This window comes from Oncorhynchus keta, chromosome 24 (assembly GCF_023373465.1).
Source record: "Oncorhynchus keta strain PuntledgeMale-10-30-2019 chromosome 24, Oket_V2, whole genome shotgun sequence".
Classification (NCBI taxonomy): Eukaryota; Metazoa; Chordata; class Actinopteri; order Salmoniformes; family Salmonidae; genus Oncorhynchus; species Oncorhynchus keta.
The window spans coordinates 46,526,236-46,553,024 of NC_068444.1; the positions used below are offsets into that span (position 1 = coordinate 46,526,236).

Genomic DNA, 26,789 nt, shown 5'->3' on the forward strand with positions numbered 1-26,789 from the left:
TGTTTCCAGTAGGATGCATCAGTAAATTGGTACCTGCTTTTTCCAGCTACCTTTCTTCCAGCTGCCAGCCTGTCTTACACTCTGGGTCAACCCAAAGAGGAAGTGGGGATCAGCAGTATGTGACACATCCTTACATAGCTCCATAAACCCTGTCCCATTGGGAAGTGAACGTTAATTACGACAGTGTACCTCTCCCAACACCTTGCACTGCGGCGATCACTTGAAGCTTCCGATTCCCCACCAATGTGATGAGAGAGAATAACCTTTGAATTTGGTCAATGGAGAGAGGTCTTGCAGGCTGTGATTTTGATCCCCACTGAACATCAAAGAGACCAGGAGAGAGATGACCTGAATCTGGCTGCTGTCAGTGTTAGACAGTGTCAGTGGTAGATAGACCACAGGAGGGGAGAAGGGTGGCATAATATCATGAGAGAAGAATGTGTGTGAGAGAGGGGTGGAGGCAGGGAGGGAGAATGGCAAGCGACAAGGAGAAGGAGAGTGTGTTAAGAGGGAGGTTGAATATTGGGGGGCGAGGGAATATGAGAGCGTATGTGAGTGAGAGGGTGTGGGATAGAAAGACAGAATGGAGAGTCACAGGAGTAGCTAGAGTAAGTAAGTGGAACATAAAGAGAAAGGGAGGAGAGTGATGGAGTGAGATCAACCTACCAGCTGTAGAGAGTGCGAGCAGGGTTGTTTGAATGAGCCACAGTGGCGAGGGAGAGTGTGTGTGTGTGTGCGAGGGAGAGATAGATAGAGCTATTGAGGGGGTAGGGTAGGTGAAAGAGTGTGTGTCTGAGAGAGAGAGAGAGGTTGTCAGACCCCCATCGAAGTAGAGGCTGCTGCTCAGTGCAGTTGCTCTGGGTCCCATTGATACCCATTTGTAGAGTGGGAAGAGCTGAAAATGTAATTTTGAAAGGAGAAAAAAACATGTTTTCTTTTTTTTCTCTTTCCTTATTTTTCCTTCTGGATCTTTCCTCATCTCCAATCTGGTCCTCCTTGCTCTCTTTGTGGTTGTATGAAGGAGGTCACTGCGGATACAAAGTAACGGAGCACAGTCCAAACAACACTGTAGAAGGTATTTATTCTTTAGTTTTTGTGTTTGTTATATACTGATGTATTGTTTTAAAGAATGTTTAATAGAGTAACATTAGTAGTTAACTCAGAAGAGTAACTGAATGGAGAGCGGGTTTTGGATAAGTGACAGAAAAGGTGTCTGAAAGTCAAAGGCACAGTAACCAATAGGAAAAGGGCGATCGTTTGGTGACAGAGACCCACTGTGCAAAAAGACAAAAGATAAGATAACATCTAGAAGCAAGCTTGGATATGTACGAGAGGTGTCGTCTCAGCAATCAAATCAGTCTCAGTAGTCTCAGCGATGCATGTTTCATACAGAGAGGGGTGTGAGCTGGAAAGTCGCAGTGTTCTTCAGAGAAGAAAGTGAGAGAGCACAGCGCCGGTATGCGTGTTGTAGAGAGCAGAGGGGTGTGTATGATGGTGAAGAGGTCTAATTCACATGTTTTATGTAGATGGGGAGGGGGATAGGTGCAAAGTGGGACAGTACAGGGATTACATGTTCACAGAGGCTTCTTCAAAGCCAACACTCGTGTAATTGGGCACATCACTTAAGAGTAGATTAGTATTACTCAAGAAATAGACGATAGAACAGATTTGTCATAGATAAAGTGTGCCTTCTATACCCTGTTTCCATGTGATTTCCATGAAATTATTGTACAGTATGTAGCCAAAAGCTTGTACAGTTGTTAGGTAATCTAGTTCAACTCCTGAAGTAGTCAATAGAAGAAGCTTACGGTGTCTACAACTTGAATTGAGTTGCGTTTCTGTAAATAATTGCTCGATGCGTATGAACGTCGGGCATGAACAAACGGAGAACGAGTCACCACAAGGTTGAGTCAGACGAGTGGGCAAAGATTGTCAGAAGTTTATTCTGAAAGGGGCTTTATCACCTGAGGACACTTTGAAGCGTGATTACAACAATATTAGGCCTATGTTTTTTTTCAGTTGCATGCAGTACCATAGTCAGACCATGTTGTATGCGCTACCTACTTCTTACAGAGCAATAGAGAGAGGGTGGGAGGGGGGGGGGGGTGCATTCACATTTCGGGACGGCAATCTGCAAAGCTGCCCCTGTTGATGTAACAAAAGTTATAAAATGTGTTGCATCTTGCTGGGTCAGTTCAGTAGCCTGACGACCTATCCACATCGCTCCGGCCAAATGCCACGCCCACTAGCGTTTCTTCTCAATGTCTGGGTTTGCTTTCTTCCATGACGTCTTGTAGAATGTGAACATATTCTTACCGTTCGGATTGGTCCCAGATACTGACGTGTTGGGCCAGAGCCGGCGCCAGAGCCATCATTGGCTTTGCTTAATCCAATTGGCTAGAGACAATCTCATCGCAGTCAAATTTGTTTTGCACAACGCCCCTGATTTTGACGTCAGTACAAATGACTTCTAGGATGGCCGTTTCTGACTGAACGTATGGAGCGATCGATAGAGCAGTGGAATTACATTCATGTGAGTCGCCAAAGGGCACAGAGTTCAGAGTGAGGAAATAGAAAGGTTAGGAGAATCATCGCAGAGCACAACACCGAATTTCACACACTTCCTGTTCTGATGCTTGTCAACAAAGTTTAGTTTTATTCCTAACTTCGAGTTCTTACTATGCTATAAGCTGTCTCCAGACAGCACCACTGAATGAAGTTCAAGTCATATGCGAGTGGAACAGGTTATTATATGATAGAAGATGTGCTATGCATCAATGCTGTAAGACAGGCTCATGAGCTGAGCAGAAGACTTTGATCTTATAGATACAGAAAGTAATTGGCTATGCCTCCCTCTAGACTTACAGTGAACATTATACCGGTACATGTTATATTGCACAACTGGCAGTCTTGCTATTGACGAAAAATAGCATATTTTTCTATGGAAAAACTGGACCCCAGGGAATTAATTTACAGAACAAAAAAATGCAGTTTGGAGGAGAATGGTTACACCAAGATGAATGACTTCCTTACGAACACAGAACAATCTACCAACATGAATTTGAACGCAACAAAGACAGTGACGTGACATTATCGAACCCGTAATGAGATCAAATGAACATAAATAACGTGTGCGTGTTCAAAGGAAATAGGATTCATGTAAAGCATGGCGATGAAAAGAAGCATTCATGTAAGCCACAATGCTCGGAGGTTCACTGGGTGCTTTTCTACTCAACAGAACTGGGAGATTTCCCTCTGTGCCCCTACTATCATCTCTTAATAAAGGAGAGGAATGGAGAGGTCACTGTGTAGCAGATTTAACTCTGGTGTTTGCTGCAGTATCTCTCCAGGGTTTTAGTGTGGAGAGTGTGGAAGACAAGAGGGAGACATGTTGAGAATGGCTTTGTGGCAGCGATTCTCCTACGAGAAATAAAGAGGGCGAATTGCAAGCTACTGCACAGTAAGATGCAGCATTTACAATACAATATAGCTTAATTCGCTCCCATGTGGAAATCATAACTGGGCTGCAGCAGATGGGACACACACACACACACACACACACACAACACACACACACACACACACACACAGTAGTTGTGTACATAACTAGAGAAACACATTATTAGAGTGAAACACTTATGATGACTCAAGTTAAATATCCTATATGCTCTGTTGGTTAAGTGCCATCAATTAAAGGCCTTGAGAAATACTTGTTTATATATATAAAAAAAAAAAGCTATCCTTAGATAAAAAATGTTTAATGAGCTTTCGATTGTTGCTTACTGCAGCGAGCATAGCAGCCTCCCAGAAAGACACTCATTAACAAGGTGGAACACAACAAAATAGCTGTTCCACCTGACTCAGCAATGCTTTCATATCACATAGGACAGCCCCTAGAGTAAAGGAGAGGACAAGCCAGCATAGCTGGGGCTGGTAAACGGCTACATAACCATCATAATAGAGCACTCTGAAAAATGTATTTTCTTCAAAAACCGACTCGTACAGTATCAGTTGAAAATGCTGTTATATTCCAATAACAAAGCCATAATGTATTTTTAATGACACTAGAGTATTATACTGTAGTAATTTTGTTCCCCTTCGGCTAAAACACCACGATTCCTAGCTAATGATTCCACTGTAATAACAGCCTTTAAAAACGAGTCCAAAACAGAGCCAGATGAAAACCAGTCATTGGTGGCCTATACTCCATGTATCGAACAAGTGCCCCATAGTCAATAAATACAGAAGTGTCCGTCTCCTAAACTAATCCAGTGTTTCCCCTATTCTTTTTTACAATAGTGGTGGCAAAGTTAGCGTGGGGTGTTGGGCTTGGCCATTGGCGCAGTCTCCAACCAACATTTTTAAAGGCCCTCCTCTTGGCCGCAGATGTTTTTGAAATATATATATTTTAAGCTAATTTCCTGCAATTCTACACAATTCTACACATTTTGCCATTGGCCTGAGAGAATATTTGCAGTTTTAATGCTAATTTCCTACACATTTTGCCATGGTTTATGCTGTGTTTTTTCTGCTATCTGAGCAGGACGGGAGTCTTAGTGAGTTCCAGAAGGAGCTTTGAGAGTTCAACGCATTTCTATTTCTATACAATTAACAAACTTTAAAATGCTATTTGAAGTACAGCAAAAATAAGCACAGATGACCTCAGCCATTGTGGCAAAATGGATTAAGGACAACAAAGTCAAGGTATTGGAGTGGCCATCACAAAGCCCTGACCTCAAATCCTATAGAAAATGTGTGGGCAGAACTGAAAAAGCGTGTGCGAACAAGGAGGCCTACAAACATGACTCAGTTGCACCCGCTCTGTCAGGATGAATGGGCCAAAATTCACCCAACTTATTGTGGGAAGCTTGTGGAAGGCTACCTGAAACCTTTGACCCAAGTTAAACAATTTAAAGGCAATGCTACCAAATACTTGTGATGGCCACTCCAATACCTTGACTTTGTTGTCCTTAATCCATTTTGCCACAATTTTCATGCTTGGGGCCATTATCCATTTGGAAGACCCATTTTAGACCAAGCTTTATAACGTCCTGACTGATATCTTGAGATGTTGCTTCAATATATCCACAGAATTTTCCTCCTTCATGATGCCATCTATTTTGTGAAGTGTACCAGTCCCTCCTGCAGCAAAGCACCCCCACAACATGATGCTGCCACCTCTCCGTGCTTCACAGTTGGGATGGTGTTCTACAGCTTGCAAGCATCCCCCTTTTTCCTCCAAACATTAAGATTGGCATTATGGCCAAACAGTTCTATTTTTGTTTCATCAGACCAGAGGACATTTCTCCAAAAAGTACAATATTTGTCCCCATGTGCAGTTGCGAACCGAAGTCTGGCTTTTTTTATGGCGGTTTTGGAGCAGTGGCTTCTTCCTTGCTGAGTGGCCTTTCAGGCTATGTCGATATAGGACTCGTTTTACTGTGGATGTAGATCATTTTGTATCCGTTTCCTCCAGCATCTTCACAAGGTCCTTTGCTGTTGTTCTGGGATTGATTTGCACTTTTCGCACCAAAGTATGTTCATCTCTAGGGGACAGAACGCATCTCCTTCCTGAGCGGGATGGCGGCTGCGTGGTCCCATGGTGTTTATACTTGCGTACTATTCTTTGTACAGGTGAACGTGGTACCTTCAGGTGTTTGGAAATTGCTCCCAATGATGAACCAGACTTGTGGAGGTCTACAATTATTTTTCTGAGGTCTTGGCTTATTTCTTTTGATTTTCCCATGATGTCAAGCAAAGAGGCACTGAGTTTGAAGGTAGGCCTTGAAATACATCCACAGGTACACCTCCAATTGACTCAAATGATGTCAATTAGCCTATCAGAACATACATTTCTGGAATTTTTCAAGCTGTTTAAAGGCACAGTCAACTTAGTGTATGTAAACTTCTGACCCACTGGAATTGTGATACAGTGAATTACAAGTTAAATAATCTGTCTGTAAACAATTGTTGGAAAAATGTCTCATGCACAAAGTAGACGTCCTAACCGACTTGCCAAAACAATAGTTTGTTAACAAGAAATTTATGGAGTGAAAAACGAGTTTTAATGACGCCAACCTAAGTGTATGTTAACTTCTGACTACAACTGTACACTATATACACAAAAGTATGTGGACACCCCTTCTAATTAGTGGTTTCTTCCATTTTAGCCACACCCGTTGCTGACAAGTGTATAAAATCAAGCACACCGCCAGGCAATCTCCATAGACGCACATTGGTAGTACTGTAGAATGAATGGCCTTATTGAAGCACTGTTATAGAATGCCACCTTTCCAACAAGTCACTTCGTCAAATTTCTGCCTGCTAGAGCTGCACCGGTCAATTCTAAGTGCTGTTATAGTGAAGTGGAAATGTCTAGGAGCAACAACGTCTCAGCCGCGAAGCAGTAGGCCACAAAAGCTCACAGAACGGAAATGCAGAGTGCTGAAGCGCGTAGAGTGTAAAAATCGACTGTTCTCAGTTGCAACACTCACTACCGAGTTCCAAACTGCCTCTGGAAGCAACACCAGCACAATAACTGTTCGTTGGATGCGTCATGAAATGGGTTTCCATGGCCGAGCAGCCACACACAACACACAAGATCACAATGCGATTCCCAGCGTCAGCTGTAGGGGTGTAAAGCTTGCCGCCATTGGACTCTGGGGCATTGGAAAGGCCTTCTCTGGAGTGATGAATCACGCTTCACCATCTGGCAGTCCGATGGACGAATCTGGGTTTGGCAGATGCCAGGAGAACGCTACCTGCCCAAATGCATAGTGCCAGCTGTAAAGTTTGGTGGAGGAGGAATAATGGTCTGGGGCTGTTTTTCATGGTTCTGGCTAGGCCCCTTAATTCCAGTGAAGGGAAATCTTAACGCTACAACATACAGTGACATTCTAGATGATTCGGTGCTTCCAACTTTGTGGAAGAGTATGGGGAAGGCCTTTTCCTGTTTCAGCATGACAATGCCCCCATGCACAAAGCGAGGTCCATACAGAAATGGTTTGTCGAGATTGGTGTGGAAGAACTTGACTGGCCTGTACAGAGCCCTGACCTCAACCTCATCGAACACCTTTGAGATGAATTGGAACAACATCAGTGCCCGACCTCACTAATGCTCTTGTGGCTGAATGGAAACAAGTCCCACAATGTTCTAACAGTGTAAAGCCTTCCCAGAAGAGTGGAGGCTGTTATAGCAGCAAACAGGAGACCAACTCCATATTAATGCCCATGATTTTGGAATGAAATGTTCGACGAGCAGGTATCTACATGCTTTTTGTCATGTGGAATATTTGGCCATGATGATCCATAATCAAAACGAACTGGATAAGGGTTATTTTCTTTCCTTTCTCACAACCTCAGTTTTTTTTTTCATGCTGCTATTGTCCGTTGCCTGCTTTTCTAGGGCTTTCGGCCTCGGATCTTTAGTGAACAATATGATGTCTGAAGAGTAAAACGAGCCCTTGGAATATACACGTGTTAATGGGTACACTGGGATGAATTGTTGTGGAGAGACAGATATGTTGCCACTGCCCCCCTGTGTTTCTGTGTTTCCGCTGTGGATGTGAAACAGTAGGAATCCTGCAGCAGAGATCCCTTTGATGTTCAAATGCTCTTTCATGGCATTTTAATGCACACTGTCAAAGCGTGCCAGCCATGTGTATATACTGTATATACTGCCACCACACCCAACAAATGTTTTTCATTTTTCAAAATGGAAAGCACCAGAGATTGATTCGTTCATCTAATTTCTTGAGGGAATATCGATGACGTCACTGGTTTGTTATAAGATCACATACAGCGTCTGCAGTCTGCACAATATTACTAGAAAAATGTGTACTATGCATTTTATTTAAAAGTTGTAATTGTAAATGTAACAATGTAATCAGCTGGAAAAGTCAGCCCTCGATCAGCTGAAAAACTCAAGAACAACATTTTGGTAGAAAAGCAGCTTTCAACGATATCACTGGGGACATTACAGCTAAAATGTGCCATGCACAGTAGGCTACCCACACTCCCCACCAAGTATAGCCTAGCCCAGGCAGGCGAGGCACTCAACACACATTCCACCTGACCCATTTATACCCAGTCTGGTGGGGAAAGAGAGAGCGCCGCTTTTGATCTGCACCAGACCACTGCCAGCCAGTTTAAGTGGTCTGAAACCTTAGCTGCTTTCTAGCTACACTCAGGACAGAGGAGTCTGTCTTTAGAGTATGATTCCGAGCTATCTGTATTTGAAACCTTGTCAGCCTATCTCTAACCTTTGAGGATAGCTAGATGTTTCCAGAAAAGGATGGCCCTTGGTGAAGTAGAGTTGGAGGACAGGGAGGCTTCAGAGTAGATCAAAGAGTCGGGAATTGTTTACCGAGGAGTGTAGGCTCGGGATAATTATTTTAATCAAGCACTTAATTAATGATAAGATGTCTGTTTGAGTAACGGTTTGATTATCATCTAACATTCTGTTTGATTAATGAAACGCAATTGTTTTGGAGAGGCGATCATTTAATTTTCCTGTGAAAAGACGGTAAGTGAATCATGGAAGAGGATGGTGAATTATACTATTATTATGTGTTCTTATCTCATTTGAAAATAAATTAAGGCAGCAGAAATGTATTTTTGTGACCAACATTTAATTGTATTTACCTGCAAAACCTGAAAATGGATACATTTTAGATGGTTGACTGTCTCACATCTCGACAATAATCTCATTTTTTTTGCACCAAGTGCTTCCTTGGTTTATTAGGAACCAGAAGTCAGAAACATAGCTAGCACACAACATGGCCCTCACTGAGTTAAAATTGACTTCCCTGAGTGTTTGCGATCTTCCTGTATCGAGTACCGCCCTTTAGAAATGATCTACTGAAGTTTAACTCCTCCTCCCCATCTTCTCTGACCACTCCCCACTTCGATGGCCAATGATCCACTCGTAGGTACCTCCCATATAACTTATCAAAGCCCCCTTTTCTCATTAGAAGTGTTCATTCTGTCCGTCTCTCTGATGTTGTAATAGACCTACGGCACATTCCTAAATGTCTCATGCTTAAGTAGAGGGGACTATCAGAGTGAAAGAGGTTGAAGGATGGCGACCTAGAGAAAGAGAGGGATATGGAGGACAGAACTTGGCCGCTCTACTTTCGTAGGACTCAAAAGTGGGACAATCTGTTCCTTGGATACTCTCCAATTCTAGTTTCTGGGGACCAATACACTGAAAATATATCTATACTCACGCTCTGTCCTACATAGAGAGAGAGTGAGGGAGAGGAGAGGAGAGGAGAGGAGAGGAGAGGAGAGGAGAGGAGAGGAGAGGAGAGGAGAGGAGAGAGAGAGAGAGAGAGAGAGAGAGGAGAGGAGAGGAGAGGAGAGGAGAGGAGAGAGAGAGAGAGAGAGAGAGAGAGAGAGAGAGAGAGAGGAATGCGTCTTTAAGGCCTAAAAAATGCTCTGCGCTGCGACCGTATTTATGACCATTCCCTTGAGATGGATCCAAAAAAGGAGAAATCCCTAGATCTAGACTTAGACTTAACTCAAATGTGACATGCCAGTTGCTGATCGACCATCTGCCTATGAAGAGAGGAGTGTTGCTAACAGGTGTAAGATGTAATGTCTGACAGTACAGATGTGCATGATATAGCATGTAGTTCTGGTGTGTTCTGATATTGACTTGTCAGGCCATGTTCAACTCGCTTTCAATATTTATTTTATTTATCATGTTTTGTACGATTTCTTTACACAGCTACCCAGGGGGGGGTCAGATGTCAATGCCAGCCCAAAGTCATGGTGACTTTGTTGCAAGTGATGAGATCTAGATCCTATCTTCCAAAGCAAAGAGGAAAAAGAAAGATGGAAGAAAAAGATATCATTAAACCTTTCTCGAAATCTATCCATCCATCCATCTTTGCTTCCTGGGCACTGAAAGAGGGCAATTTATCTCTGTCCTCGTTATCATGATTAATCCTCCTCTGATCCTCCTCTTATTTTCAACTCCTTCTCTCTCTCCTCTTGGCTTCTACACACCTCAGTGAACCCATGTGTTCTGTTCCCCATATCACTGTCAAATACCCTGTTTGGGCCCCATGCCCTTTCTCCAGGTTTCCACCAGGGTTTCTGGCGCTGATCTGAGTTCAGACCTGTAGGCCCTAATTTTCAGATCGTTCAGCCTTTCCTCTCCCCAACATAAGTGTCTGTCTTTCAAAAACGCAGATGGTGCTACGCTCTCACTGTTTTCAATCCATTGGGGCCCTCCACGTACTATTAGTCATGCAGAGCAAGACAACAAGTGTGATGTTGTCAGTTTTTTTAAATCAGAAGGGAGCTTTATCCTTTTATTGGGAGGTTCATGAGGCTTCAGTACCTATTGTGGTGTAAATGTGGCTCAAACTTGGGATGTAGCCCTAATTTCCCGTACCAACTCCTCCACTCTTTGGTTGCCAACCACTCTCTTTCGACACCTTTCCAATCCCCCCCCAATTGTTCTCTCTCTCTTTCTCCCTTTATCTGATTACTCTGCTTTATGCTAAATACATCTCACTCTTTCTCTTTCTCTCTCATGTATTCCCCCTGTGCTCTCTCTCCCCAATTAGTTTGTTCTTTGACGCTCTATTGGCCTGTCTACCCTCTGCCTGTCCTTCTTCTCTTATCTCTTCCAGTGCAGACTCCCAAGTTCTTAAATATTTAATGAGACAATGTACATAAATCAGCCTCTCTCCGTCCACCCTGGTTAATTGTATGATGGTGTTAACCTCCTAAAGCCTTGTAAGTGTTAGGCTAACGTGCTGCGGGTTTAGCAACGTGCGAATTATAGACGCCATCACCGTTAATACGAGGCTTGGTTCGGGAATGGCGGATCTAATGCCGCCAACAACAACTAGAGTTTATGATGAATGGTAGCTTGATATTGCATGAGAGTTAGTTTGGGTTGGCTTGTTTTGGTTCCTTTCATAGGTAGTTTCCTGCATTTCGAAGCTACTGGTACAGGTTATTTGCCTGGAGTGTACATTTTTATTCAACATGTTTGAAAAGTTGATGAATTATACAAAAATATAAACGCAAACCTAGAAATTTTCCTTAAAAAGCTTATTTCTATAAAAATGTTGTGCACAAATTTGTTTACTGTCCATCCCTGTTAGTGAGCATTTGTCCCTTGCCAAGATAATCCATCCATATACCCTACATTATTCATCTCATATGTATACGTATATACTGTACTCTATATCATCTACTGCATCCTTATGTAATACATGTATCACTAGCCACTTTAACTATGCCACTTTGTTTACATACTCATCTCATATGTATATACTGCACTCAATACCATCTACTGTATCTTGCCTATGCCGCTCTGTACCATCACTCATTCATATATCTTTATGTACATATTCTTTATCCCCTTACACTTGTGTCTATAAGGTAGTAGTTTTGGAATTGTTAGCTGGATTACTTGTTGGTTATTACTGCATTGTCGGAACTAGAAGCACAAGCATTTCGCTACACTCACATTAACATCTGCTAACCATGTGTATGTGACAAATAAAATTGGATTTGATTTGATATCAAGAAGCTAATTAAAAAGCATGATCATTACACAGGTGCACCTTGTGATGGGGACAATAAAATGCCACTCTGAAATGTGCAGTTTTGGCACACAACACAATGCCACAGATGTGTCAAGTTTTGAGGGAGCGGGCAATTGGCATTCTGACTGCAGGAATGTCCACCAGAGCTGTTGCCAGATAATTGAATGTTAATTTCTCTACCACAAGCCGCTACTTCGTTATAGAACATTTCGCAGTATGTCCAAACTGCCTGACATCCGCAGACCACATGTAACCACGCCAGCGAAGGACCTCCACATTTAGCTTCTTCATCTGCGGGATCGTTTCAGACCAACCACCCGGACAACTGATGAAACTGAGGAGTATTTCTGTCTGTCATTAAGCCATTTTGTAGGGAAAACTCATTTTGATTGGCTGGGCCTGCCTCCCCACTGGGTGGGCCTATGCCCTCCAATGCCCACCCATGGCTGTGACCCTGCCCAGTCATGTGAAATCCATAGATTAGGGCCTAATTTATTCATTTCAAATGACCGATTTCCTTATATGAACTTTAACTCAGTAAAACCGTTGAAATGGTTGCATGTTGCGTTTATATTTTTGATCAGTATACTTACAGTGGGTATAGAAAGGCATCACCACCTTTGAAAATGTTCACATTTTGTTGCCTTACAGCCTGAAATAAAAACACATCAAATCATTTATTTTCCAGCTTTACTTACACATAGTAACCCACAATATCCAAGTAAAAAATGTAAATGAAAAAACTCTGAAAATTAATTACAATTAAAACAGTAAAATAACCTATTTGGATAAGTGAACACCCCCATGAGTTAATGATTTTGCTTGAATTACAGCCATGCATTTACAGCTCGTCTCTTTGAAAACACGTCTACTAACTTTGCACACCTAGACTGTGCAATATTTGCCCATTCTTCCTTGCAGAATTGTATTGTTCAAGATGAGTCAAATTGCATGGTGACCGCTCATGGACTGCACTCTTCAAGTCATTCCACAGATTCTCGATGGGATTTAGTTTGGGGCTCTGACTAGGCCACTGAAGGACATTCGCCTTCCTGTCCTTCAGCCTCTGTACGGTTGCTTTGGAGGTGTGCTTTGGGCCATTGTCATGTGGAAACGTGAACCATCTTCCCATTTTCAACTTCCTGGCAGAGAGCTGCAGGTTCTCTTCAAGAATCTGTCAGTATTTTGCACTGTCCATTTCCCCTTCTATCCTGACAAGCGCTCCAGTCCCTGCTGAAGAGAAACAGGACGCTGCCACCGCCGGGCTTTACTGTAGGCATGGTGTTCTTTGGGTGGAAAGATGTATTGGATTGTCGCCAGACATGTGGTTATGTGTTGTGGTCACATGCACACATTGACCAGTCTTCGCCATAAAGGCCTGAAGCTCCTTCCTCCTTGCCCGGTCATCCAGTTTGAAGGGGCGGCTTGATCTATGCAGGGTCTGGGTGGTGCCATGCGCCTTCCACTAATGCGCCTTCCACTAATTAATAATGGTCTTAACTGTGCTCCGAAGGATAGACAAAGGCTTTGAAATCTTTTTATATCCATCCCCTGACTTCTGCCTTTCCACAACTTTATCTCGTACTGTAGATCTTTTCAAAGTACCTTTCCGCCCGTAGTGGATCCTTTGCTTTGAATTGCACTACCAAGCAAAAGACTCCTCTATGAACAACTGCTTTTATTCTGAACTAATCAAAGTCACTACAATGGATCACAGTTGGAAGCCAATTAGCTTGATTTGTGATCAGGAAGGTGGTTGGTTATACCTCAGCAAGTTTGCAATTGCAATTCTAAGGGGCTGTGTTCACTTGTGTTCACTACAGTTTTAATTTGAATATATTTTCAGATATAAAAAATAATAAAATTCATTTGGATATTGTGGGCTACTGTGTGTAAATAAAGCCAGAAAAAGGTGAATATTTTGAAAGGGGGTGGTGACCCACTGTATTTGATAGATTCTTTATTTGATTTAGTGCACGTATTATGGCCCTTGCAATGTTTTTCATTGAGCCCCCCCTCTCTAATGTGCACTGAACAAAAATATAAACGCAACAATTACAAAGATTTTTCTGAGTTACATTCGATATAAGGAAATCAGTCAATTGAAGTACATTCATTTAGCCCTTAATCTATGGATTGCACATGACTGGGAATACAGATAAGCATACGTAGGTCACAGATACCTTAAGAAAACCAGTCAGTATCTGGTAGTGACCATTTTCCTCATGTAGCGCAACACATCTCTTTCGCATAGAGTTGATCAGGCTGTTGATTCTGGCCTGTGGAATGTTGTCCCACTCCTCTTCAATGGCTGTGTGAAATTGCGGGAACTGAAAAGCACGCTGTCGTACATGTCGATCCAGAGCATCCCAAACATGCTCAATGGGTGACATGTCTGGTAAGTATGCAGGCCATAGAAGAACTGGGACATTTTCATCTTGCAGGGATTATGTACAGATCTTTGCGACATGGGGCACTGCATTATTATGCTGAATCATGAGGTGATGGCGGCGGATGAATGGCACGATAATGGGCCTCGGGTTCTCATCACGAAATCTCTGTGCATTAAATTTGCCATCGATAAAATCCATTTTTTGTTGTTGTCCGTAGCTTATGCCTGCCCACCGCCACCATGGGGAACTCGGTTCACAACGTTGACATCAGCAAACGACTCGCCCACACTACACCATACATGCTGTCTGCCATCTGCCAGTTGAAACCAGGAATAATCTGTGAAGAGCACACTTCTCCAGCGTGCCAGTGGCCATCAAAATTGAGCATTTGCCCACTGAAATCAGTTACGACGCACAACTGCAGTCAGGGCAAGGCCCTGGTGAGGACGACGAGCACCCAGATGAGCTTCTCTGAGATGGTTTCTGACAGTTTGTGCAGAAATTATTTGGTTGTGCAAACCCACAGGTTCATCAGCTCTCTGGGTGCCTGGTCTCAGATGATCCCGCAGGTGAAGAAGCTGGGTGTGGAGGTCCTGGGCGTGCGAGGTTACACGTGGCCTGTGGTTGTGACTGCCAAATTCTCTAAACAACATTGGAGGCGGCTTATGGTAGAGAAATCAACATGACATTTTCTGGCTACAGCTCTGGTGGACATTCCTGCAGTCAGCATGCCAAATATATGCTCCCTCAAAACTTGACACATCTGTGGCATTGTGTTGTGTGAAAAAAATGCACATTTTAGAGTGGCCTTTTATTGTCCCTAAACAAGGCGCACCTGTGAAAGGATCATGCTGTTTAATCAGCTTCTTTAAAAGCCACACCTGTCAGGTGGATGGATTATTTTGGCAAAGGAGAAATGCTTAATAACAGGGATGTAAACAAATTTGTACACAAAGTTTGAGAGATATAAGCTTTTTGTGTTTATGTCAAATTTCTGGGATCTTTTTTTTCAGCTCGTGAAACATGGGACCAACACCTTACATGTTGCGTTTATATTTTTGTTCGGTGCATTCGGAAAGTTTTCAGATCCCTTGACTTTTTCCACATTTTGTTACGTTACAGCCCTATTCTAAAATTGATTGAATTATTTATTTTCCACATCAATCTACACACAATACCTCATAATGACAAAGCGAAAACAGGTTTTTAGAAATGTTTGCAAATATAAAAAATATAAAAAGATAAATACTTTCTTACATAAGTATTCAGACCCTTTGCTATGAGATTCGAAAAGTGAGATAAACTCTGAAATACAGGTGTGCCAAGCTTGTAGCGGCATGCCCAAGAAAACTGAAGGCTATAATCGCTGCCAAAGGTGCTTCAACAAAGTACTGAGTAAAGGGTCTGGATACTTAGGTAAATGTGATTTTTCCATTTTTTTGCAAACATTTCTCATCCTGTTTTTGCTTTGTCAATATGGGGTATTTTGTGTAGATTCACGAGGGAAAAAAATAATAATAATTTAATCCAATTTAGAGTAAGGCTGTAACGTAACAAAATGTGGAAAAAGTATAGGGGTCTTACCACCTAACGAATGCACTGTATGTGTGCTTACGGAAGTGGTTTGTGACACATTTGCTTCTTCCCCTCACCACCATTCTCCGGCCGGCCGCTCATCTCCCTGGCATGCCAGCCTCACTTCCTCTGACAGGCCGTTGCTCACGGTGAAGTGGCCAACCCTGTCACCTACTGGCTCTTTGGGAATCACTTTCCCCACATGTTCAATCCTCTTTTTCACTCGCTTACTTTACACCACAACTGTTTAATGGGCGTGCTTCCTGTTTGGGCTCTGAGACATGAACAGACCTTATTGATTTGCATATGCGTCAAACATACGACCTGCAACTGTCATTCAATGGTGCTGATACACAAACCCTCGAACCCTTTTTACCCTATTCATCCATTATGCTTGTCATTTGACCTATGTGAGCGATGTGTCTGCACTTTCGTCATGTCTGTAATTCTTTCAAAATCCTGTGTATTTCCAGAAGCAGGCTGTCTATCCTTGCTGTGCCTGCTACTAGAGTCTAAAATGAATACTAACCCTGTGGTCTCGAGTTTTATTGAGCTCCGTCTGTCGGTCTGAATCTACAAATTCACATCTATGTAGGTTTCACCACCGCCATTTTCATCATTTCTTATTTTATACATTTTTTACCAAAGTGAAGCCGCTCCAAAAACACAAACCAATTCCAACCATGAAACTGCCAATGGAGCAGTGGGGAATCCCAACGTCATCCACCATCATTCAGACAGTTTGTGGACCTGACCTAACTCTGCATGATGTCAGGCCCTGTAGCCAGACTATGCCACGTAGAGAAACCAGAACAAAGCATCTGGAGGAAACCAGAACAAAGCATCTGGAGGAAACCAGAACAAAACCAGAACAAAGCATCTGGAGGAAACCAGAACAAAACCAGAACAAAGCATCTGGAGGAAACTAGAACAAAACCAGAACAAAGCCTCTGGAGGAAACTAGAACAAAACCAGAACAAAGCATCTGGAGGAAACCAGAACAAAACCAGAACAAAGCATCTGGAGGAAACTAGAACAAAACCAGAACAAAGCCTCTGGAGGAAACTAGAACAAAACCAGAACAAAGCCTCTGGAGGAAACCAGAACAAAACCAGAACAAAGCCTCTGGAGGAAACCAGAACAAAACCAGAACAAAGCCTCTGGAGGAAACCAGAACAAAACCAGAACAAAGCATTTCTCAGTCAAATGTTCATGAAAGGGAATCCATATTAAATTGTGCAAGTCTTGCTGTTATCATTGTGTTTTTCCAGAGAAAACAGTGCTACTTTAACAATGGTGCTCAATGCTCTTGACCAGTTGGGATAGTAAACGGCATGTCCTCTCTCTCCTATAATGAACTTGCAAATATTGATATAGTTTATATATAGGCCGTCTCTCATCAGCCCTACTCCATATATTATATAGGAGAGAGAGGACATGCTGTTTACTATCCCAACTGGTCAAGAGCATTGAGCACCATTGTTAAAGTAGCACTGTGTACCAGCACTCATATGCTTTGTGAGAATGTCACCAATAAGTTATTACTTCTGTTGCATATGGCTACACTACTGTTCAGATGGCTATGCTACTGTAAGTATGGCTATGCTACTGTTCATATGGCTACACTACTGTTCATGCCAAATGCTAAATATTTGTAATATTTTTTACTTATTTTCTCACAGTTTGAGAAATGTGTCGATTTCAGTGTTATCAGTCAATGTGTTAATTAGCTATTTGGTTAACCCCTTTCTCTCCCTCTCTCCTCCACAGCATGTTTTTGGGGGTGAAAACGATGTCGCACGGGACAACCATGTCACGTTGCAACAATAGCAATGTCACCCGGCCCTCTCTGCAGTGACCCTGCACAGCAAAGGATGCTGGGAAATAACAAACACTATTATCCCGGGGAGGACGACAAGGATGGGGAGGATGAGGAAGAGGAAGAGGAGCAGGGACAAGAAAACAACAAGGGGGATGGTAGAGAGAAGGAGAATGGAGGGATGGAAGGGCTCGAGGAGATTGAGATGAAGGGAGGCAGACAATCACGCGAAGGGAAAGGGGAGGGAGGTAAACCCTCAGCCATTGTGGTTGGAAGGCAGAGAGGGGACCGGACACTGAGGCCAGACAATCCAGGAAATAGAGGCATCCCTTATACGTCCAATCAGGCCCCTCATAAGCAGCAGCACCAGCAGCAGTATCACCCGGCCCCATCCACTCAGACCCAGAAAAGACGTGCTCACATGGAGCGCAGTATGACCACAGTGGCACCCATAGAGGACACTCGACTGACCATGATGGTGTTCCGCATTGGAATCCCTGACATCAAACAGACAGTAGGTGCATGTTTCACGGTACTGCTAAGTACAAGTATGTCAAGCTGCTATTATATACTTCTTATGTTACTATCATTACATACATTCAGTGTAACAGCCAAGCCCAGGCCAGAGATAAACCCTGAGGGGAACCATACTCAATTCAGAACAACCATCTCTGTCACACACAGTGCCTTCAGAAGGTATTCATACCTCTTGACATACCTCTTCTTTTAGGGCCCATAATGCAACTATTCAGAAAATGGGCGTGGCTTCACAACATTATCGAATTTGAATAAAATGGTGGAAAATATGCAGCTGAAGTCTGACGAGAGCGGATACAAATTCATTGCTTTAACAAATTATGACAAATGTTAAGAAAATGTTGAGCAATGTAATCAAGTAATGACTTTCAAATAAGTTTCATTACATGTTATGTTGGCTGACAATTTGTTAGCTATGCTGTCCTTACGAAGCGCATAGCATATTATTGCAGCAGTATGTACCAATATGTTAGCTAGCTACCTAACATTACTTGGCTACTGATACTTGCCAGTCAAACATGCCAGTATATTAACTATAGTCTATATAACTAACTACACAACGTTTATTGACTTATTAGTGATTATTTGTGCGTTCTCAATGGACATGGTTAATTCTGTCTAACTACTCTGATTTCAGAGCACTCTCATCTGAGTGTCAGAGCTCATAATAACTGATGAATTTACTCAACACCCGTTGAATATGGTCTGAGTCAGTAAACGTCAGCAAAAAAAGCGTTATTAAGTTGTTGCCAGCAGCACAGTTACAGTCACCAAAGCTCTGGATAACATGAAAACAGACTAACCAGCTCTGCTAGGGCGAATAAAAAATACGGACATTGCAATTTATTGCCCTGGCCACATCTGCAGTCCTCATGCCTCCTTGCAGAATACTTAAGGCACGTTCACGCAGATGAGCAGGGACACTGGGCATCTTTCTTTTGGTGTTTTTCAGAGTCAGTTGAAAGGCCTCTTTAGTGTCCTAAGTTTTCATAACTGTGACCTTAATTGCCTACCGTCTGTAAGCTGTTAGTGTCTTAACGACCCTTCCACAGGTGCATGGTCATTAATTGTTTATGGTTCATTGAACAAGCACGGGAAACAGTATTTAAACCCTTTACAATGAAGATCTGTGAAGTAATTTGGATTTTTATGAATTATCTTTGAAAAACAGGGTCCTGTTTCGTTTTTTGCCGAGTTTAGCATATACTCATTAAGTATGTAATATACAGTATGTTAGTATGGGTATTTGAACACAGCTCCAGTGTCTGTTGGGAACAAACTGAGCCAAGTTTTCCGCTAGGATTTGCCTGTGCTTATAGCTGTATTCTGTTTCTTTTTATCCTCAAAAAAAAAAAACCTCCCTAGTCCTTGCCGATGACACGCATACCCATAACATGATGCAACCACTGCAATGTTTGAAAATATGAAAAGTGCTACTCACTGATGTGTCGTGTTGGATTTTGCCCCAAACATGATACTTTGTATTCTGGACAAAAAGTGAATTTCTTTTCCACATTTTTTCCAGTGTTACATAAGTGTCTTGTTGCAAACAGGCTTCTGTCTTTTTACTCTGTCATTTAGGTTAGTATTGTGGAATAACTACAATGTTATTGATCCATCCTCAGTTCTCATATCACAACCATTGAACTCTGTAACTGTTTTAAAATACCCATTGGCATCATGGTGAAATCCCTGAGCAGTTTCCTTCCCCTCCGGCAACTGAGTTAGGAAAGACGTCTGTTTCTTTGTAGTGACTGGGTGTATTGATACACCATCCAAAGTGTGATTATTCACTTCACCATGCTCAAAATAATATTCTATGTCTGCTTTTAAAATGTTTACCCATCGACCAATAGTTGCCCTTCTTTGCGAGGCATTTGAATACCTCCCTGGTCTTTGTGGTTTCATCTGTGTTCGAAAATGCACTGCTCAACTGAGGGACCTTACAAATAATTGTACGTGTGGGGTACAGAGATGAGGTAGTCGCTCAAAAATAATGTTAAACACTATTATTGAACAGAGTGAGTCCATGCAACTTATTATGTGACTTGTTAGGCACATTTTTACTCTTGAACGTATTTAGGCTTGCCATAAAAAAAGGGCTTGAATACTTAATGAATCAAAACATTTCAGCTTTTAATTGTTTATTAATTTCTAAATGTTTCTACTAACAGAATTCCGCTTTGACATCATGGTGCATTCCGTGTAGATCAGTGACATAAAATCTCAATCGAATCCATCTTAAATTCAAGCTGTAACAATAAAATGTGGAAAAGGTAAACGGGTGTGAATACTTTCTGAAGGCACTGTAAGTTATCTATACATGAAGAACAAAAATCTATGGAGACTTGACTCACTTAATAATCCAATGTAATTGACAGCCTAAAGCCATTCATTATCATCAAAATTACAGTGTTCTCTCTTCTCACTAAAGTTAGCAATGACTTGCCCTTTCAGTTGCTTTCTTGGTATTGCACAGGTAGGTGAGATTGTGGGTGAGAATTGGCTAACAAATCAGTCTGTATAGCGGCATTTCAGGTGAAAATGGGTGCCCTATGCTAACCCTTCGCCTGTTATGAATCTTCTCTGTACTCCAATTCCCAGAACATTCCCAACTGTTCTACATGTCAGCTAATCTGCCCTCAATATAACAGTAATTGTTAATTATCTAATAGGGTTTTAATGAGTTTGGAGAGGACTGGGAAGTGAGCAGCATTGTGAAAGGCGTAAACACCAAGAGGGCATTTGGTGTCTTGGTCTTAGAGCACTTTCACCAACGGGTACCTAGACTGCCCACTACCCACTCCAACAAACACTTACAGTACCTCTCACAGGAAATATAATTGTTTGAAATGAAAGGAGGATGGAGAGAATGAGGTGCATACTGTTGGCTAAAAGTTTGAGAGAGAGAAGGAGAGAGGGAGAGAGAGAAGGAGAGAGGGAGAGAGAGAAGGAGAGAAGGAGAGAGAGAAGGAGAGAGAGAAGTACAGGATATTAGAAAGGGAGAGGCAATTACAGGGGGATCGAGATCAGGTCACACACAACATACATCCATCCATTGATCAGTAATTTATGTCTGAACAATGTCTGAACAATGCTATGTTCAATGTAATAAGGACAGCTGCTGAGGGCATCCCATAAAATCCTGTAGGAATCCACAGAATGATGGGGAGGAAGTGTCACACTCATTGGCCTTGGCTTATTCCATATTTTGTTGTGTTACAGCCTGAATTCAAAATGGATGAAATAGATGTTTGTCTCACCCATCTACACACAATACCTAATAATGACAAAGTGAAAACATGTTTTTATATATATATTTTTTTGCAAATGAAATGCAAAAATATGAAAGTTGCGTAACTATTCACACCTCTGAGTCAATACTTTGTAGAAGCAACTTCGGCAGCGATTACAGCTGTGAGTCTTTTGGGGTAAGTCTCTAAGAGCTTTACACACCTGGATTGTACAATATTTGTCAATTTAATCTCTAGAAAATGATTCAGGCTCTGTCAAGTTGGTTGTTGGTCATTGCTAGACAGCCATTTTCAAGTCTTGCCATAGATTTTCATGCCGATTTAAGTCAAAACTGTAACTCGGCCACTCATGAACATTCAATGTTGTCTTGGTAAGCAACTCCAGTGTAGATTTGTACTTTTTTTAACGTTATTGTCCTGTTTAAAGGTGAATTCATCTCCCAGTGTCTGTAGGAAAGCAAGTCTCTAGGATTTTACCTGTGCTTATAGCTGTATTCCATTTATTTTTATCCCAAAAAACTCCCAAGTCCTTGTCGATGACAAGCATACCCATAACATGATGCAGCCACCACCATGCTTGAAAATATGAAGTGGTACTCCGTGATGTTTTGGATTGACCCAAACGTGACGCTTTGTATTCTGAAGAATTTGTCAAACAAATTGCCACATTTTATGCAGTATTACTTTTTTTGCAAATAGGATTGCATGTTTTGGAATTATTTTATTTTATACAGGCTTTCTTCTTTTCACTCTGTCATTTGGGTTAGTATTGTGGGATAACTACAATATTGTTGATCCATCCTCAGTTTTCTCATATCACAACCATTAAACTCTGTAACTGTTTTAAAATCTCCATCGGCCTCAAGGTGAAATCCCTGAGCAGTTAACTTCCTCTCTGGCGACTGAGTTAGGAAGGACACCTGTATCTTTGTAGTGACTGGGTGTATTGATATACCATCTAAAGTGTAATTAATAACTTCACCATGCTGAAACGGATATTCAGAGTATGCTTATTTTATTTTTTACACATACCAATCGGTGCCCTTCTTTGCGAGCCATTAAAAAACCTCACTGGTCTTTGTGGTTGAATCTGTGTTTGAAATGCACTACTTGTTTGAGGGATCTTACAGATAATCGTACATATGGGGTATAGAGATGGAGTTGTCATTCAAAAGTCATGTTAACCACTATTATCGAACACAGAGTGAGTCCATGCAACATGTGACTTGTTAAGCACATTTTTACTCCTGAACTTATTTATGCCATAATAAAGGGGTTGAATACTTATTGACTCATGACATTTCAGCTTTTAATTGTTTCTTAATTTATTTTTTTATTTTTATACAAATAAAATTTCAGTTTGATATTATGGGGTATTGTGTGTGGATCAGTGGCACAACATGTCTATTGAATCCATTGTAAATTCAGGCTGTAACACAACAGCATGTGGAAAAAGTCAAGGGGTGTGAATACTTTCTGAAGGCACTGTATATTACATTAGCTCCATGGGATTGCACGCGCACGCGGACGCGCACGCGCACGCGCACACACACACACACACACACACACACACACACACACACACACACACACACACACACACACACACACACACACACACACACACACACACACACACACACACACACACACACACACACACACACACACACACACACACACACACACACACACACAGACACACATACACACCAGACACACATACACACATACAACCCCCCCCATATGGTTTTACCTCCCAGGGAATACCAAGGCATTGCTACGGCAACGGGTGCCTTGCTCCTCTAATGAACTGGTTGCCATGCCAATGCTGTTGGCTACAGTATCATATGTAGAGGCAGAGGGGGAGAGGAGGGAGACAAGGAACTATGCTGAACTGTACCATTTTATTTACAGATCATAAGCATGGGACAATAGCTCTGTGTGTATCTCACTAACCCCCTTCTCCTATACACACATGAAGTTCCAAGACAAACATCGCAAAGGAATTGTCGTTCCAAGAAAAAAAAACGACATTGGGAATAAATAATATAGAAGCGCTACCAGACGCATATAAAAACATCAAAGACATTGTCCATTGTGACCAGAAAGCCTCTAGTGTATCAAGCACAGACATGTGTGGGGGGGAAAAGCTCTTTATCCTTCAAAGAAGTTTAAAAAGAAAATCTCTATTTCTCATTGACTGCAATGCAGGTCTAGGCGTATGGCATAGGCAGATAATTGGTTTAGATGAGAGAGCGTTGAGTCTTTTGTGTCTTGAGTCTTGTTAACGACACTGAACGAAAAATAGCAAATCAGTCAATTTAAATCAATTCATTAGGCCCTAATCTATGGATTTCACATGACTAGGAATACAGGTATGCATATGTTGGTCACAGATGGCACGACAATGGGCCTCAGGATCTCATCACAGTATCTCTGTGCAATCAAATGGTCAATCAATAAAATGCAAGTGTGTTCATTGTCCGTAGCTTATGCCTGCCCATACCATGACCCCACCGCCACCATGGGGAACTCTGTTCATAATATTGACATCAGCAAACAATTCACCCACATGACTTCATACACGCTGTCTGTCATCACCGAGATCCATCTCTAAAGAGCACACTTCTTCAACATGCATCGAAGGTGAGCATATGCCCACTGAAGTCGGTTTCGACGCCGAACTGTAGTCAGGTCAAGACCCAGGTGAGGATGACGAGCAGGCAGAAGAGCTTTCCTGAGATGCTTTCTGACCGTTTGAGCAGAAATTCTTCGGTTGTGCAATCCCACAGTTCCACCAGCTCTCTGGGTGGCTGGTCTCAGATGATCCCACAAAAGAAGAATCCGGATGTGGAGGTTCTGGGCTGGCGTGGTTACACGTGGTGTGCAGTTGTGAGACCGGTTGGACGTACTGCCAAATTCTCCAAAACAACGTTGGAGGCGGCTTATGGTAGACAAATTAACTTTCAATTCTCTGGCAACAAGTCTGGTGGACATTCCTGCAGTCAGCATGCCAATTGCACGCTCCCTCAAAACTTGAGACGTCCTTGGCATTGTGTCGCCTGACAAAACTGCACTTTTTAGAGTGGCCTTTTATTGTTCCAGCACAAGGTGCACCTGTGTAATGATCATGCTGTTTAATCAGCTTCTTGATATGCCACACCTGTCAGGTGGATGGATTATCTAGGCAAAAGAGAAATGTTCACGAACAGGAATGGAAAAAAATGTATGCACAACGTTTGAGAGAAATAAGCTTTTTGTGTATTTGAAACATTTCTGGGTTCTCTTATTTCAGCTCAAGAAATGTTCAGTGTTCATAGTTAATTCAATGTTTTAAAATGAGTCGGAACGGTGATAGCGAATCAGCAGCTTTACAGTTAATGAGCACAGTTTGATGTTTAATAGGTAGTAGGCCTATGCTAGCTCAGTTAGATTATACATTTATTTCAAGAAGCATATGAATGATTATTGTCAGCTTTAAATGAGACCAGTAAAGTGCCATCGATGGAACCAGTTTTCATAAAGTACTACATCTACTTTTAATACAAAAACTTGTCAATCATGAGCCGTAAATACAGCCTCGATGTCACCACATTTTCGTTAATTAACTGTAATTATAATTTAGATTTGGATCACAAATTGTTTGCCAAGCTAATTATACACCTTTCAGTCAAATCAAATGGCATTTAAAATGTAGAACACACCTTTGACCCACTCCTTACTTCCATCCTACACGCACCCCCCCGCACACACACACACGCACACGCACACACACACACACAAGCACGCACGCACGCACGCACCCACACGCACGCACGCACGCACGCACGCACGCACACACACACACACACACACACACACACACACACACACACACACACACACACACACACACACACACACAAACCACCTTGAAAACAATACATTCATGATCTCCCTCTTATCAACTGTTCACTGTGCTGTCTTGTCTCTCGTCTCCTCCCTCTGTCAGAGGTGTCTGCAGTTTGACCCTGACTTCACAGTTTGGAGCGCCAAGCAGGAGGTCATCTGTTCGTTGAGCGAGCCACTGTGGGACGTCTATAACTATGGCCTCTTTCAGCCCGCCGGAGACGGATGCGATGCCATGTTCCTGGAGGAGGAGTGCTGCCTCCGAAACTACCCACAGTCCTTTGAGAAAGGGGTGCCTTACCTGGAGGTATTTTGATGGAAGACACTGGGAAAACGTTGTTAGATAGTGATGCAGTAAAAATATCTTTATCCCATTTAGGCTTTTCAGGAAGATAATTTAAAAATGGACTTTGATTAATGGGCTGCCCACCAATCTGATCTCCATTTTGTTTTAAATGCATGACCTCCACCATAACCACAACCACCTTGTAGGAGCAAACACATTTCTTATAGATATATTTAATATACGTTTTTAGTGGTTTTGCAGTGCATGGATGTGATTTTTCACTGTGGAGCTTCACATACTATTCAAGTCCTATACAGTACAGTGATACCTATATACTGATATTATGATGCCCTCTTGTGGTGCATCTTTTGCAAGTGTTCAGGGTGGGGTTCCAAATATGCAACAGATCCGGGTTAGGGTTGATTCCAGAGGCACTACAGTGTTAAGATTAGGCCAAGTTGGAGCCAGGAACATGAAAATAAATGTGGTTCTTATCCTTCAGATGGTTGTAAAGATTTAAATAAATGTTTTACCATATATGTTTTCTGTTTTACAGTTTAGGTACAAGACCAGGGTATACAAACAGACAAACCTGGATGAAAAACTACTTACAAAATTGCACACCAAGGTACTTCCTATTTTGTGATAATATTCCTATGTCACTTTTGTAGGTGAAACATATTTGTACAACTATGCTAATTCATGTTCCTTGCTAACAACAAATGTTACCACGACATTAGAGAACGATCCCTTAAGAGTCTCATTAGGTCATTAACTTACGTTGTCATGGGAATCTTCCTGGGATGTGCAAGGAATGTTTCCAAGGGACCATTCCCTTAATGTCAATTAGAACCAGAACGTGGTTACCATGTTCTCAGAACTTAAGAAATGAATGTTCTAGAAATGTTTCATTGGAACGTTGCAAGAACATTCATGTGTCCAGTTTTCTGTGGGTTAGGAGAATATTCCATCAACGTTGCCCCAAACACACACAGAACATGGTTGCCATGTTCTCAGAACACAAGATGTCAATGTTCTAGACACGTTTTATGGGAACGTTGCAGATTCCATCAACGTCCTACCAAACATACACAAAAAATAAGCACATGGCCTAGAGATATCCCTTGTTGGGACAGTATTTAGGGAATTTGTCATTGAAGCTGGTGTCCTGGGTTTGAGACCTGCTAGGGGATTCACCCTACTCTCACATTCTTCGCAATGCATATGTTAATGTCATTATTGCTGTTTTGAATTGCATTTATCAGACATTTTGATTGTTTGTATGGACATTTTGTTACACTTGGACACATTATTTATATATTTTTGTTGATTATCATGTGTTTCTCCTCTTTCACTAATTCCTGGAACTTTGGCTACCAGCTCTGTCAGGTTTGATGTGGTGTTTCTGGACGAAGAGATCAACGCTGCCTTTTCAGAGTTAGCATTTTACTCAAATGTTGTTCT

General features: G+C 42.0%; 1 protein-coding gene across 1 annotated transcript in view; it reads left to right on the top strand.

The window, feature by feature from the left end:
* Nucleotides 1-638: 638 nt before the first annotated feature.
* LOC118402607 (SH3 and multiple ankyrin repeat domains protein 1-like) overlaps nt 639-26,789 on the top strand; it is a 58,988-nt gene continuing 32,837 nt past the window's right edge. The window contains exons 1-4 of the mRNA XM_052478442.1: nt 639-1,075; nt 17,309-17,871; nt 25,143-25,346; nt 25,882-25,953. Of these exons, the coding sequence (XP_052334402.1) occupies nt 17,371-17,871; nt 25,143-25,346; nt 25,882-25,953 (777 nt within the window). The 5' untranslated portion in view covers nt 639-1,075; nt 17,309-17,370. The remainder of the gene's footprint in view (nt 1,076-17,308; nt 17,872-25,142; nt 25,347-25,881; nt 25,954-26,789) is intronic.